The 15,209-nt window shown below is 36.3% G+C and overlaps 2 protein-coding genes across 2 annotated transcripts in view; both read right to left on the reverse strand.

The window, feature by feature from the left end:
* Nucleotides 1-1,788: 1,788 nt before the first annotated feature.
* On the reverse strand, nucleotides 1,789-8,470 carry LOC113543899 (C-type lectin domain family 6 member A-like). Its single transcript, XM_026942435.3, has 7 exons — nucleotides 7,804-8,470; nucleotides 6,769-6,858; nucleotides 6,204-6,275; nucleotides 5,790-5,861; nucleotides 4,501-4,655; nucleotides 4,083-4,195; nucleotides 1,789-3,977 (listed from the first exon to the last, which is right to left on the reverse strand). Exons 1-7 carry the CDS (start codon nucleotides 7,877-7,879, stop codon nucleotides 3,821-3,823), a joined length of 735 nt encoding a protein of 244 aa, XP_026798236.3. The 5' UTR covers nucleotides 7,880-8,470; the 3' UTR covers nucleotides 1,789-3,820.
* A 3,711-nt stretch (nucleotides 8,471-12,181) lies between these two features.
* Nucleotides 12,182-15,209, reverse strand: part of ptp4a3a (protein tyrosine phosphatase 4A3a) — a 28,086-nt gene continuing 25,058 nt past the window's right edge. The window contains exon 6 of the mRNA XM_026942339.3: nucleotides 12,182-14,340. Within this exon, the coding sequence (XP_026798140.1) occupies nucleotides 14,223-14,340 (118 nt within the window). The 3' untranslated portion in view covers nucleotides 12,182-14,222. The remainder of the gene's footprint in view (nucleotides 14,341-15,209) is intronic.

The following is a 15,209-nucleotide window of genomic DNA, read 5'->3' on the forward strand; positions in this document are numbered from 1 at the left end:
AGCAACGGAACATTGCATCCAGTTTTAGCTAACATAAAACTCACACACCTCATTCATAAGTTCATGGAGATGGGTGACAAATTAAAGGAAGGCCCGGTTTCTCCATTACACTCTAGGGGTATGCCAACTGAGGGAATAACTTTCGAAAGAACGGTGTACATCCCACCTGTTGTAAATATGAAAAATAGATTCTGTAAGATTTATTTCTGTGCAAAAAGTGCATGGTTACCTTGCATTTACATTTAAAGCTGATTGAGTACAAAAACTATAGGCAAATTTAATACTGGCTGTTTTAGAATATCAAACAGTCAGACTCAAACAGTGGAACAACCAAAAATTATCCCACTTTCTTGAAATAATAACTATTTGCTGGCACAAATGCAAGAGAAAAGAGAAGTATTTAGATTTCCACAGATACATTTTTTCAGTTTAAGACAAGAAGCATCAAATCATTTATGTGCATTACCATTTAAAAATCCTGTAAATTTCAGAGGTGGTCAGAGGCTTTCCTTCTGCAATTAAACGGTCATGCCCTAGATGACCACTAGGGGGCAACGAAGAACTCAGTAACTTTGCTTTATATGCTTTACATACAGATAAATTTCAGTGTGAAGTATACAGACTGGGAGATTCAATGTTAAAGGCTGATTTGTCTCAGATTGTGGGGGAAGGAATCCATCAGTCAGTCAGAAAACATCCTGGCTATTAGACATCTCACTTCAAAATAACATTAGGTCAACAGTCACACATAATTGTGCTGAGACACAGATATTTGTGCTATTTGTGCTCTCTCTATTAACCACAGATTAAATGACTGTATATTATACTTGAATATTTCTAAGTAATGAAATGTCATTCTGCACATAATAGATATTGAGTGACACTGGCCACTCATAGGCATCTGCAAAGTCTTTGCTTGGGACTTGCAATGCCAAGACTTGCAAAACAATGGTTAGGTCCCACCTCTGCCAGCTGCTATTTTAGGATGTTTCTTAAAAAAATAATGTGGGGATCTGTGTTTTCTTGTCGGTGGTTACCTGCACTGATAATCAGTGTGGGGATCATGTGATCTGCATTGTGTGGCTGCTTGTCTTGGGTCACATGAGGCATGTCACATGACACATTAGGAGATTATAAAGTTTGGCTTGTGGAGTTCACACTCTCTTGCTGCTGCCATTTGCTACTGCAACTAGACTCCCGTCATACAGGGTGACTGCTAGAACAATGTGTTCCACTCTTTATGAAGGACACAGGTGACTGCGTGGCATTTGAAGGACTTGTGGCCTCCTATTGAGTTGCTGGGCTGCAGACACTCTGCACTGGAGTGCCCCATTTTATCTTCCTGGGTTATTGCGCTGCGGGGAGTATTGAACGCTCTTGCAAAGGACCAGGCCAGCCACTGTTTTATTGTCAGTGTACAAGTCTTTTTTTTAGTTTGTTTGTTGGTTGTTTTGTTTGCCTTTGGCTTTGTCCTTTTTTTTTGGTCCTTGGTCTAGTGTAACCCTGCCTTGACCAAGCCAGCGCGGTGGTCATTGTGTTGGGAGTTGGCTGTTCTCCTCTTTTTGTCTCTGTATAGGTTCTCTGTACAAGGCCGGATCTGCACCTCACTACTGCTCCTTTCAGTTGGGGGCTGCACTGAGGGGACACTATTTTGGTGTGTACTGGTAACATGCAACACGGTGTGGTATTTTGTAGTGGTAATTACTGACCTTGTGTGTGCAGTGTTTGCTATGTTGCATGCTTGTATGGTGTTGGGTTTGTTGTGTCTGTCTCTCTCACCAGGGCCTCCTAGGAGAGGGGCTGTGGGTGCCGTGCCGACCCGACCTTATTAGTTTGAGAAGCTCCAGCCAGTTTCCCGTCGTCTCTTTTTCACATTAGCAATTGTACCTATTCAAAATTGTAATAAATTTGAGCTTGTGTACATGCCTTGTGTAAACTGTTTCTTTGCGGGCAGGGTCTAGAATCAGCCACACTACAGAGAGAAAAGGGGTTTCCCCCGCCCATTTTAGGGGGTGGCGTAGTCAGACAGTAAAGTACATGTAGATATTCTGTGTGTCAGGTACCACAATAATTTAAAAAAAAAAGCTTCCTAAAAATCTAACATTACATTCATGTCCATACAGGTGACAACATAACTGCAACATTTTGTCAACTTGGTCTGAGGATATTATATGTAAAATTTACTGCAAAGTAAAGTAAATGAGATACCATGGACTCATAGAAGCAGTACATAAGAAGCATACAATTTTTGACATTTATTCATTTATTTTGAAGATAAAGAAACCAAGGCATAAAATAGCTTATTATAGTATGATTGTCCATGTATACATACACTATATTGCCAAAAGTATTGGGACACCCCTCCAAATCATTGCATTCAGGTGTTCCAATCACTTCCATGGCCACAGGTGTATAAAATCAAGCATCTAGGCATGCAGACTGCTTCTGCAAACATTTGTGAAAGAATGGGTCTCGCTCAGGAGCTCAGTGAATTCCAGCGTGGTACTATGATAGGTTGCCACCTGTGCAATAAGTCCATTCATGAAATTTCCTCACTACTAAATATTCCATGGTCAACTGTTAGTGGTATTATAACAAAGTGGAAGCAATTGGGAACAACAGCAACTCAGCCACGAAGTGGTAGGCCACGTAAAATCACAGAGCGGGGTCAGAGCATGCTGAGGCACACAGTGAGCAGAAGTCACCAACTTTCTGCACATTAAACAAATCTGACAAATTAAAGGAAAAACCTGTTCCTCTGTTATGATTGGTAATGGGGGTATTTAAACAACAACAACAAAAAAAACTGAGGGTATATATCTATTGGAAGAACGGTGATCCATGTCTCCAGTACAGTTCCAGAGACTTTTAATTTGTCTGCATATATAATATTTTTAAAATGAAGATTTTCAGTCAGGGGGGCAGGGTGGTGTAGTGGTTAGCACATTTGCCCCGCACCTCCAGGGATGGGGATCCGAATTATCTGAGACTTTCAGACCACTCTGTAGAACTGATGTGGAAATTTTGAGTCCTTAAACTTAAATCTAAGCACTAATTCTTCAGTATTATAACTGTCTAGTCGCTTTGTCTTTAACAAGTCTTCAGGGAAACACTAGAGATTCATGATAGTCACAAACTATTCTAAATAGATATTGTCTAATGTTGTAGTTTCTAAAAGTCAGCAGGAGAAAAGTGACATACATGATTTCATGCCATCTTTTAACGGTCTAGAGCTTAACAAAGCTTAGATTAAATTAAAAAAAAAAGATAAATTTAATCTCAAAACAACCAAAAAATTAAAGAATTTAAAAATTACAAAATTAAACAACCAAAAAAATCCTTTTTTCTAAAAAACAAACAGAAGTATTTTCAATATTGTAAGCTGTACTTACAATAAAAACTGAGCTATGCTGAGCCAAAACTTCAATTCTTTTCACAGTAATGTAAATATATTATGGGATATACTGTATGTAAGTGAACCTTCATTACTGTTAAACAACACATTCAGAACAATCAGAATCAAGCATTCAATATAGCTGTGGTGTGTACAGTATGTATATATATATATATATATATGTATATATATAGAGAGACAGAGAGAGAGAGTAAAGGACTAAAGGACTATAATATCTTGTGTGCAATCATGGCTGGATTTTTTTTTTTTGGACATATACCAAATAAAGTTAAGCCTGGCCACTGACAGACTAAAAAAAATCAACTAATCAGGCTTAAATAATAAATAAACCAGATATGTCTTCCTCTTCTGAAAAGTTAGTACAGATTTTTTTGCATATTCAAATGTAACAGCACCAGTAAGTGTTTACTTTTCACAGATCCATTTTTTTAACGTACAGCAAGAAGCATCAAACCATCTATGTGTGTTACCATTCGCATCCCCCAGAGCAGCACAGTTCTCTCCAGAAGGGTCTTGATTTTTCCAGTTATCAGGCTGTTTTGGGCCCTCGCTATACCAGAACCTTCGTGGATACCAAAGACAGAATTCGGTTAATATTTTAGCGAAAATTACAGGTAAATGACCGGAAGAAGCTTATAGAGTATGTGTGAGTGAACACGGCTCTTACGTTACACCCGTCTCATTTAAGGGCTGGTTGTTCACCCACATCCACTTTCCCTCAGTCTCCAAGTCATTCAGGCCAATCCAATGTGTTTCTTTAATATGCGAAGATACAAAATTCTAATGTAGAACACAACACGGAAATGTCTGAGTACAGATAATATAAGTAGCTTAATACATGTAGCCAATGCAAGTAAAGTGAAATCAGGATTGGCAATATTGACGATGTCACTAAAATCTGGATTATTTACTCATACTTGACATCAGCATCATATGCGTGTTTTGCAAGGTGAGTACTGACAAGTAAAAAAATATTGGAAAAATGTACATGCCCAAGAAAACAAGTACATTTTAGTCCCATAACAGTTTTTTTTTTTTTTGAAAACTTGAAAGAAATGTAGTAACAGCAGGTCCACTACACTCACCTGTTCAGATTGGCTGGTTATAATCACCAGATGGCTTCCGTTCTCAACACAGTCGTCTCGACTCTGCGTCCAGTTCAGTTTCTCAGTGGAAAAGTAGTAACACTTTAAACCAAAAGCCTTCCATCCTTCCTCACAGATTCCACAATTTTCGCTTGCTTTGGTCAAGAAGTGATAAGCAAGAAATTAACACAGCATATGTCTACTGACCTTTAGTTTAAACAAATGTTTTACACTGTGTTTTTACATGTTTCATGCTTTGTCCATTTTAATGTTCCAAGTAGTCTTAGATTGAAGACTCACCATTTTCTGTGCATATGCGAACACAACAAATGACCTCAGATCCCTCTAAAAATGACCCACAAGTGAACTATACCCAGACCACCTCTGGAGTGTGTTTATTATCCAATTGATTTGTGTCTTGTGAAAACAAATTTCCCAGTTTATTTCATGTATTTGTTTATGCTGAGAGAATTTGAGACTTGCTGCAGTTATCAGTCACCTCATAGGTTAAAAAAATACTCTATTGGCTGCCAGTGGGATAAGCAGTGTTAGGAATCAACATGACTGCTAATAGAGAAAAGACAAAGACAAGCTCCTAAAAATGGCAGTGGCTAGGTCGATAAATGAAGTACATTTGTCAAGCTCATAATATCATTATATTTAATGTATCCTAAATTTGAATAAGTTTGTATCCTAAGTATCACCCATACCATCCTTCCTTCCAAACTGTCAAAATATATGCTTTAAATTCTATATTATATGCCAATACTCAAAAACATTATATGCAAAGTCTAGACTGTGTGATAAAATGGAAAAATATGTTTGTTTTTTATTCAAAGCCAAGGCAATAAATAGCTACATTCAGGAAACGAGTTTTTGTTTTTCCTTTTTTTCAAATTGGACATGGATTGAACAGATGATACACTGATTCTACACAAGCCATTAGAGCTGTTTTCTCTGAGTTATTGTCTCCAAAGTGACAGGAAACTGCAGCTGTGGATGGCCAGCAAGCCTCAAGTTCTTCAGCCATGAAAGCAAACATGAAGCAGACTGGGATCAATTTGTTTTCACAAGAAATCACGTATCCCCAGGTCTGAGTCCGTTTATCGTTTGCATATGCACAAAAATTAATTAGCACTCTGAGACCACTTGGAATGCTAAAAAGGGTGTCAACCACCCACATTTGAACAAATATTCCACTGGATTGCAGAGATTTAGCAGTGGTTTAACCTCTAATCTCAGCTTCTAAAATAATTTACACTGCTGATAGTGGATGTATAACATCTTACCATTGTGTGCAATGAGGAGTTCGTGGATTCGCTCATACTTCTCTTTGAACATTCCACACAATCTCTCTTTCTCTGATATTAAAAAGGGGGAAACATTTTTCATGAAGCCCTTATATACAGTATAATGAACACATTCATGAGATTTTATAATGAATTCATAAGACATACACATTGTACACATTGAAAATGCAATGCATTTTATAGCTGTTAACATAATTTAATATAAATAGTTTTTATAACACTAACAGTAAGGAAGCTCTGTTTCAGTTTTTTATTTAGAGTTATTCAGTGGTTCTGAAAGGATCACATACAAGTAGACTGTATGTAATTTTATCAGTGGAGTGTGCTTGTTCAGTCTTCTCTAAGCTGCACAGAAATATCTAATGCATTCATAGAAATCTGGTGCATGTTTACCTTTTAGTGCATCGAGTTGCTTTAACATGGTCTTGTAGCGCTCTTGAACTTCATCCAAGTCTGATTTTAACTCTTCAACATGGGAAAAAAGAGGCATGTAACTAATCAATCATTAATACAAACCAGCAAAGTATTGTACTATAATATTGGTCAGTACCAGGTGAGATTTTGGACACATGATGTTTAGAATTAAAACTTAAAAATAGTTTTGATTTGTTTAGCACCCGCTTACTGCTTACGTGCTTACTCTTGCTTACTGCATAATTCCATATGTGATATTTCATTGTGTTAATGTTTTCATTATTATTCTTAAATAGATGAAAATACCTTTTGACATGGTAGTCGAGTTAAACTTTTGACTGGTAGAGTGTCACTTTGACAGCTACTTAGCAGGTTGATGAAAATATATAATAATGTACTGTAATTATTACTGAAGGTTACTTATTTTGTGTTTCAGTAACTATTTGATCAAATCTCAAAAATGGAAAAAAAATCATTTCCAGCACTGCACATAAGGCTGGCTGTAAGCTGCTAAAGCACACAGGAAGCTCTTCACTCCTCTTACCAGTGGCTTTGTGTACTTGCACCTTCATCATGGCTGTAACATTTGCATACTTCTCATTTAATATGGCATTAGAGAATACTTCCATGTGATCTGTCAAAAAACAACAGCAAGAGTAAAACAGTGATATACTGTAACTATATTAGGTGACTATGGAAGCACATTGCTCAAGAAAAAGAATCACTATCTACATCTCATTATTGTAAGATTTATCTTGTTACTATAAGAAAAGAATCTCTATATTACAATAAAATTTTTGAGAGTCCTTCTTAATATGTGTATCCTAAAGACAATAGAGTCTACTGCTCACTGATGTAAAACCTTATTGTGGTTTAAGCCAAGAGTAACATTTTACAAATTCTGTCAATTACACCACTTGTCAGAACCATTCAGCTGCTAACCATATCACTTATCATAATAACAAGATACTCTTCTCATAATAACAAGATGTTTTCTTGTAGTAAGAAGATTCTTTTCTTGTAACAATGAAACGGTTTCTTGTAATTTTTTTCTTGCAAGGCAGCAGTGCGCTTTTGTAGGTGAGTGATCTAGTTGGCTGAAGTTTTTCTGAATCTGGGGCTGCATAAACCTTGATTTTATAAAGGCTTTTTTTTTTTGTATAAAATATGTAAATGTGATAACAGCTACAAACATGTGCAGGCAGATTCACTAACAGGATCTACTGGATTGTTTGGTTAACAAGGTTTACAGCATTCAAATTAACAAAATAATCTATTTCTATTTTGCACATTTTCTTACCAAACATATAATTTGAGGACTTTCTAGCAAAAGTTTGGAAATACAGGGTAGGATCAATGCAAACTGTTAACTATTTGCGGCACAATTTGCCTGATAACAGCAGTATTCAAAGAGCCTGTAAACAGCTTTTTTTTTGTCTGTCATGCTACTGTAACCGAATTATCACATACAAGTAAGTTAAAAATTAAGTTGCAATGAACTAATTAAAATAAATTTTAAAGAGATTTGTTAAATGGCAACACCAAAGGTTGAAGATGATGATGATGGAGTAATACTCACACAGAATCCCTAGAACACAGACGGCTGTTAAAGCACCGAGCAGGACGAGGAAGTGACCAGCCACTAGGTACTTCATTGTTCTTTTAGTGGGTTTGACTTTAATCTCAGTGTGGACAGAAAAATGTGAGAGGAGTCAATGTTTGCTTCATGAATTTTTGCTCCACGGAGCAGAGGATCAGCCCACCTTGCATTTGGAAAAGAGCCGTAAAAATGTCTTCTGACCCCTCCCCTAACATCTCGCAACGATACAAACACATGAAAACATGTTTCTGCAAGAGTATTTTTTTTCTCCCTTTTCACTTCAAATGTGCATTTACTCTTCGGCTAAATTTCGGCATTAATGTACATTTCATGCATGCGTTGTGTTGTCTTGTCTTGTCCTGCCCTTTGTTTAGTGTGTTGTTTATTGTTTATTACTGATTGTTAAGCTGTACCATACCCGAGTAGTACCAACAATATTTGCGTGGTAATAAAGCAGTCTTGACTTTTGAATCTTGGAGATATTTGATAAGGTGGAGTGTTTTGTCAGGACACATGCTGTTAAGGAGTGGGCACAGTGGTAGGCCAGCTGCTGAGAAACATATTGAAAAAACATGAACATTCTTCAATGGTGCAGGATGAGAGTGCAGTAAACACACAGCGTCATATCAGGAGCACTGACAGGTATATACAACATCATGTGCCAGTGCCATGTCTGTAAATATGCCACTAGCTACCTATGCCAGTTATAACAGAGTATCACAAACATCATAAAAGGAATTATAGGATTATGAGAAAGACTAATAAGAAATATTAACACTTGCTATGAAGACCATATGTATAATAATCTATGAATATATTCATAAAGTGTTCATATGTTGTAATGTGTTCATGAGGCATCATGCCCATTACGTTTGGCATTTCAGTTTATAGCCATGTTTATAATGCATTTATAAATCGTTGACAGACTGCAGTACAAGTAGGGTTTTGTAGTATATTGTTAAGTCATAAAGTTTTGTAGTATGATGTAAAGTTATACATTTTTATGCGCTATGCAAAGGTATTGGTGATGTTATGAATATTACTTATAATGTAACATGTTAACAATCCCTAATGCATAATAAAGTGTATTGCTATTTAATAAATAATTACCTGTAGTACACTGAATGTAATTTAGTATGTTATAAAGTTTTGCAGTATGTTGTATAGCTGCAATGTTTTGTCATTTGTGGTAAAGATTTGTAGTATGTTGTAAAGCTGTTATGTGTCAGATGAAGAGACAGGAAACAGGAGACGAGGGGGAGAAGGAGAGGAGAGATAAAAAGCAAGGAGGCATATCACTGCTTGAGTCTGGGAGTGCTATCACCTCTTAGAAATTCAGCATCTTTAGAGGTAACCTAGGCATTAACCTGTCATGATTTAAATATGAAATATAATACATTCAAAAGTTCAAGTGTTTTGGAGTGACTTGTACTGCTGAAAGAAGGTCACATTTAACATAGAGTCAAGTCAAATTGTATTTATAAAGCACGTTTGAAGACAACAGTAGTTGATCCAAAGTGCTGTACATAACATCACATGACATCACATTAAATAACATTATAAGACTAAGAATAAAAATAAGTTTTAAGAGAAGATTTAAAAATAGCTAAAGATGGAGCAGACCTCACATGAAAGGGGAGAGTGTTCCAGAGTTTGGGACCAATCACAGAAAAGGCTCGATCACCCTTTGTCCTGGTACAAACTTGATGAACATAGACTTCAGCAAATACTCATAGAAATAAAGCAAATGATTCAACGTAAATAATTCTTTCAACAGGAATTACAAGAATGAATGAGCCCCCCACTAGAATTTGATCATTAGCGTTTCATGTCCCAGCAAACACAGAACGTTTCTTTAACTTAAGCAGTTGGTTCCCTTTTGATTATTTATTTATTTATTTATTTATTTATTTTGGGAACTGTTTTGTAACATTCAGAAAATGTTCTATTTTGGTTAACAGGAACATCAGCACCGTTCCTGAAATGTTCTGGGAACTTTAAAACACAATGTTCTCTAATGTTTATGTGACAACCGATAAGGAACCTTCATCAAAGCATGCTTTTGGGAATTCATTTTTGTCACCACACTCTAAATTTCTAAGAACATTACAGTAACCGTCTCTTAGGGGACGTTCTCCAAGTTCCAGAAAGGTTGTATTTAAGTTTTATTTTTCTTTTATGCTAAACTAACAGACAAACCATTTAGATAAACATTTACACAGAAATTACAATAGATACATTAGGTAATGTTTAAAGTATTTCGGGAATGCAGATCAATAAATATTCTCTTTTACAGTTTTCTTGTGATTATTCACGTTTAAAGAGAATGATTTTTTAGTGTCTGAATAACAGCAACAGCCTTATCTTTTATATTAATGTAAAATAGTGTTTTACATTAATCAGATATCTTATATTTGTAGCTATTCGTGAGTTAATTGTTAATTTCTTTGTTATAATCTTTAACATAACCTAGAAAGTTGCAGTAGTTAAACATTTAATGTTATTAATTAAACAATCCTAAGTTTACAATATAAAAGAGTAAGTTAGTATTCTTTGTTGTTGTAAGTTAGTGTTTTTGCTGTAGTCATCTTTGTTGTTATTTAAATTTTTATACTTTATAGTTTATAATTTTTAAGGTCGTAAACTGAACACACTTATCACCGCATTCACATTCGCCTGTGGATACATTACAGGCTAACATTAATTATAGCTCACATTTGTAATAGAAAATAAGTAAGACCTCTTTTTTTTCATAACGTGTTATTTATTTATTTCTCTTCCTGTCCATGTTTTTAATCCGATCTCTTACAGTAAATTTTCAAAGTCAAAATTAAATATTGATCAGAGAAACTATTGGTCAAAGAAAATCAAAAACTCACAGAAGCTGCTTGCAGAAGTATTCAAACTCCCAGGTTCTGGAAGCTCCAGATGAAAGATATTGTCTTACCAAAGACACAGATGACTTATAATTGGTCTTCACCTGTGAAACATTAAAACATCTCCCATTTTACCGAGTGCAGTAGCTGAGAGTGGAGTGAAGGTGCACCAGACAACCATTTCGAGCCATATGACATCAAGTAACTGACCCTGTAAAGTGTTTTTTGGCAAAGACAAAGATTGAGATACTGTATTAGACTGAGATTCTGTACTCCTAAAAACAAAGAAAATGCATCCCTCTAACAACTAATTTGGCATTAATTCCACTGCTGCATTCACTTGCTTTCTTATCTTGTAGTTATCTTAAATTAATATTATCTAAAATCTATGCATAACCAACCTAAAATTATACTTTCCATGTAAACTTGCAAATGCTGACTGACTTTTGTCATGATGTTATCTAGTTTTCTCAAAACTACATAACATCTAAAGCGCCGATCTCCAATGACTTTTCCATGTTCAGGTTTTACAGTGTAAAATGACGGGACACCATTCTGGCTGCACACACTTTGCATGCATATATATATGCAAAACTATTGTGTATATATAATTTGTAAAGTAGTATATGATTTACACCGAAACTATCAGCAGGTCCCACCAGGGGTCACTACACATCTGTCACAATTCATTAGATTTATAACAAATCCATAATGTACAAAATTATAACCAGCTCAGTTATAAAATGTACAACAACTAGATAAAATTGTTCAATTTATTAATGGTTTAAGGCTCTGATATTCTTTACTATCACTGTGAATCAGATTACTGTGAATTTTGAAAAATATGAAAGTTCAAAAAAGAAAATGCTCTGTTAGAAATGGTGATATCTTCCATTTTGAGGATGATTTTGAGATTTTTAAAAAATTGTATGCTTTTAAATCAGATTTCTTAATATGCGTAATATGAAGTCAATTCATGGTGGCGTTTTTAAGAAATATGAATGCAAAATTAAAAAAAGGTCTAGGAAATTGTGAAATTTCCTATTTTTGGAGACTGAAATCAACAGTAAACCAAAATATATTTAACACAATAAAATTAAAACTGGAGTCAGAGCAGTTTATGGAAGAATAGAAGAATATATTTTACCAAAATATTTTGTTTCAAGCACAAAATTTAAGAAAAAAAAAGGTCTTATCAAATAAGTATTAATTTTGCATAACTGATCAAATAATTATGCAATATTATTCAGTGGGCTTGGACTTTTGTACTCTGCCGTGTGTGTGTGTGTGTGTGTGTGTGTGTGTGTGTGTGTGTGTGTGTTTTGAGTTTTGTCAGGCAGATGGCAGCACTTTCACACACTGGCCTCTCCAGCACTGTAGTGGTTGAAGTGATGAGCTGGCAAGTCCAGAGTGTGCATGACTCATGTCTTTACTCACACACGGTGATGCAGTCATCTCATATTACACCACGTACGACTGAATGATTCATAATCAGCCTTTATTATTATCATAAGCATCTCTGTACAGCAGGAGGTATGTGTTCAAAAGCAGAGAGAGACGTCTTAAAGCAGTTCATGAGCTCTTGTTTAGGCCGTGTGAGGACCTGAGGTTTTAAAAAATCAGAACTTTTTAAGATCTTTTCAGTTTTACAATGAAACACATTAAAGTGACATCTGAAAGGATTAAGCTCTGCGCTTAAAGGAGAATACACATGATATAAACAGTGTGTGATGCAGAGTAGAGGTGTGCATGGGGATTGGGATCCCAACAAAAATGTCGCAGGAACTGGCGGTCAGATAAGAAACTCAAACAACAAAGCCAGGCCATGGGTGTTTCTCAATATGTGTTCTTTTCTGTGTCCATGGCTGAGGTCATCTTTTAACACCCAAGTTACATTCCAGTAATCAAGAACACAAGTACCAAAGAACAATAAAAAAAGGGAAGTTTTCTTGAACCTCCCCAAAAACTGAGGAGGCATTGATTGGTGATTTGCCAATGAGAACGAATGGAAAGTCCCATGATTCACTGTGGCATCATCGCTATGGTGGAGCACTCGTAAGTTTTTAATTGTCTTATACAACAGTTAGCTCTGGTCCACTAACGTGATTACTCAGTATTAATTTCTTATTAACAGAACTGTTGTATAAAAGCAATATCACACTCGCAAGTGTGCGGCACGGCTGTGATTACCTGTGATATACCTGCAGCTGAATCACATATTCAGTATAAAAGCACTCTTGCTTGTGCAATACTGCTTCATTCTTTTCATTAAATGATTCACATGAATCATAATTTGACGTACGGTACAGGGCTGAGAAATTAATAACACAGCTGTCAAATCTGCTCATTTGGTACAAACAATGCATAATATGAAAAAGTCTGTTTCGTTAGATGTACTAGCCACGTTTGTTAACTTAGCTAGCACTAATTTGGCATTGGTTAACTGTGAATGTTTTTTTTTTTTTTAACCATTATCTTTTACAACATTCTTAAACAGTCAGTTAAAACTTACAGTTTAAACTGCACCTTGGAATCTTACATTTATATAAAAGTTTTCCAGGGAAACCAAAACGCTTTTGTACAATACAGATGATTAAACTGATTGTAAATAAGTGACGAACGTTTTTGCGCAGTACCAAGTGCACAGCGAATCTCAAACATGCGTAAGTGCATTCTCTGTTCTCGTGTCCTTGTGACATCATTTTTGCAAGGTTACTTGCCAAGAACGTACTTCCCAAGGACGCAAGTCCGTCCTTCATGTTCATTACCACAGACGCACACCGGACTCAGCAGACTGCTTGCGTGGTGGTGCGCAACATGTTTACTACATTCATTTGGTTTATTTTTCTGTGGGGGAAATAGATCTATCTAAGTTCATTAGAAAATATCATGGACGTGTAGAAAACAATAATAATAATAATAATTATAATTATAATAATGGCAGAAGTGGAATAAAAATAAAAAGTCTTACACACAACTCTAATGCAGAGTTCAAAAAGCCTTCATTTATTCCTCATGCCGACATCTTTCTCGAAGAAGCTGCAAAGATTTTGGCCAAAGAAGTTTCGGTAACTCAGAGGAGCCCTACTATAAATCCTCTCAGTCCATGTCTACGCTGAGCTTACTCGCGAACTGCCTACGCATCACAGGGAAATTAAAGAGTAAGCGGCAGTATCTGAGACGACTTGAGCAGATATGGCTGAAAAATGAAACCACCTGAGACTTCACAGATAAAGAAAGGTGAGCAGGCAAAAAGTTTCCCATGATTCCCCTTGGCTCCATATCAGCTGGTCAATCAGTCAAAGGTCACCTTCTTTGGTGCACCTTACAGACCCTGTGGTGACCTTTGACCTCTCTGAGAGGCGTGGCAGTGTTCACTCCGTGGTGAGAGCGATGAGGTTTAGGCACCAACAGGGATTCATTCAGACCAAACAGGGCTCTGCTTAAGCAGCAGTTCAGCGAAGAGCACCCCGGTCTGAGAAGTTCGGTTCAGCTTGGTTCGGGTCAGGTGCAGCGTTCAGGTCACATGATGCAGCACTTGCTCTTGAAGATGTGCGGGTGTTTGTAGCGCAGTCTCTGTTTGGGCCTGTACTTCTCCAGATAGGTCAGCTGTTTGCTGTTTATCGCGCCACGCCGCTTCCTGTCAAAGCATGATTAGTAAATCGTGTTAGACAACAGAAACAGGTTTACTGAGCAGATTATATGTAAATACAGCAAAAATAGCAGATACAGTGTTCACATAAACAATACTGTCATGACTAATTATTTATATACCATGGTTTAATATTACCTAGTGGAATTTGATGGTTTGCATCTTTGGTGTTTTGAACCAAAATAAAGCACGGATACTGTTGTGCTTTCCCACACACTTGTTTTCTGTACAAGCTTTGACTAATTTTTAGCATCAAGTACACGAGAGAAGCAAAAGTGTTAAGTATGCAAGGTAAAGCCTCTCTTTCTCTTTCTCCTTCTCCCTCTTTCTCTGTCACAAGAATAAGGAGTTTTAATGTCTGGACGTTAGTTTAGTGTCTGAGCGTTGGGTTCCACAGCATGCAATATGTAATATATAAGCATGCAATAAGGAATAAAACACTTATGCTGGAAGATAATTCCTGATGGGGTGGTGTACTGTGGCCTGTTGTGAATTTGTTTATTTTTCAATAATTCTGAAGCGTTTTATTCCTCTTGTACTACACCAATAAAAAACATTTATTTATTTACTTGTTTATTGATCAAAGAATGACGTGTTTTACTTTTTTAATCCATTTAGAGTTATATGTAATGCTGTTGAATGTCCATGAAACAAGTTAGTTCCTGTTATCACTTATGTTATAGCAGCTATGTGATGTTACAGAGAAACTGCAAACTCCTCTGTCCTGAAGACTTTCCCATGTCAGAAAACTTAGTTACAGCTTTACCTCTGACTGTTACAAAGCTCTGGCACTGGAGACTCCTTCAATAAAAATTAAATAAATGTCTCCTGACACAAAACGTCACCATATCAACAAT

This window comes from Pangasianodon hypophthalmus, chromosome 29 (genome assembly GCF_027358585.1).
Source record: "Pangasianodon hypophthalmus isolate fPanHyp1 chromosome 29, fPanHyp1.pri, whole genome shotgun sequence".
NCBI classification, from domain to species: Eukaryota; Metazoa; Chordata; class Actinopteri; order Siluriformes; family Pangasiidae; genus Pangasianodon; species Pangasianodon hypophthalmus.

What these genes read in the sequence shown, in the direction of transcription:
- LOC113543899 (XM_026942435.3), bottom strand. Translation starts at nt 7,879, where the DNA reads ATGAAGTACCTAGTGGCTGGTCACTTCCTCGTCCTGCTCGGTGCTTTA. An exon ending in GCAACTCGATGCACTAAAAG is followed by an intron (nt 5,862 to 6,203) that starts GTAAACATGCAC and finishes TTTTAATATCAG; the next exon opens with AGAAAGAGAGATTGTGTGGA. An exon ending in ACTCCTCATTGCACACAATG is followed by an intron (nt 4,656 to 5,789) that starts GTAAGATGTTAT and finishes TCTTGACCAAAG; the next exon opens with CAAGCGAAAATTGTGGAATC.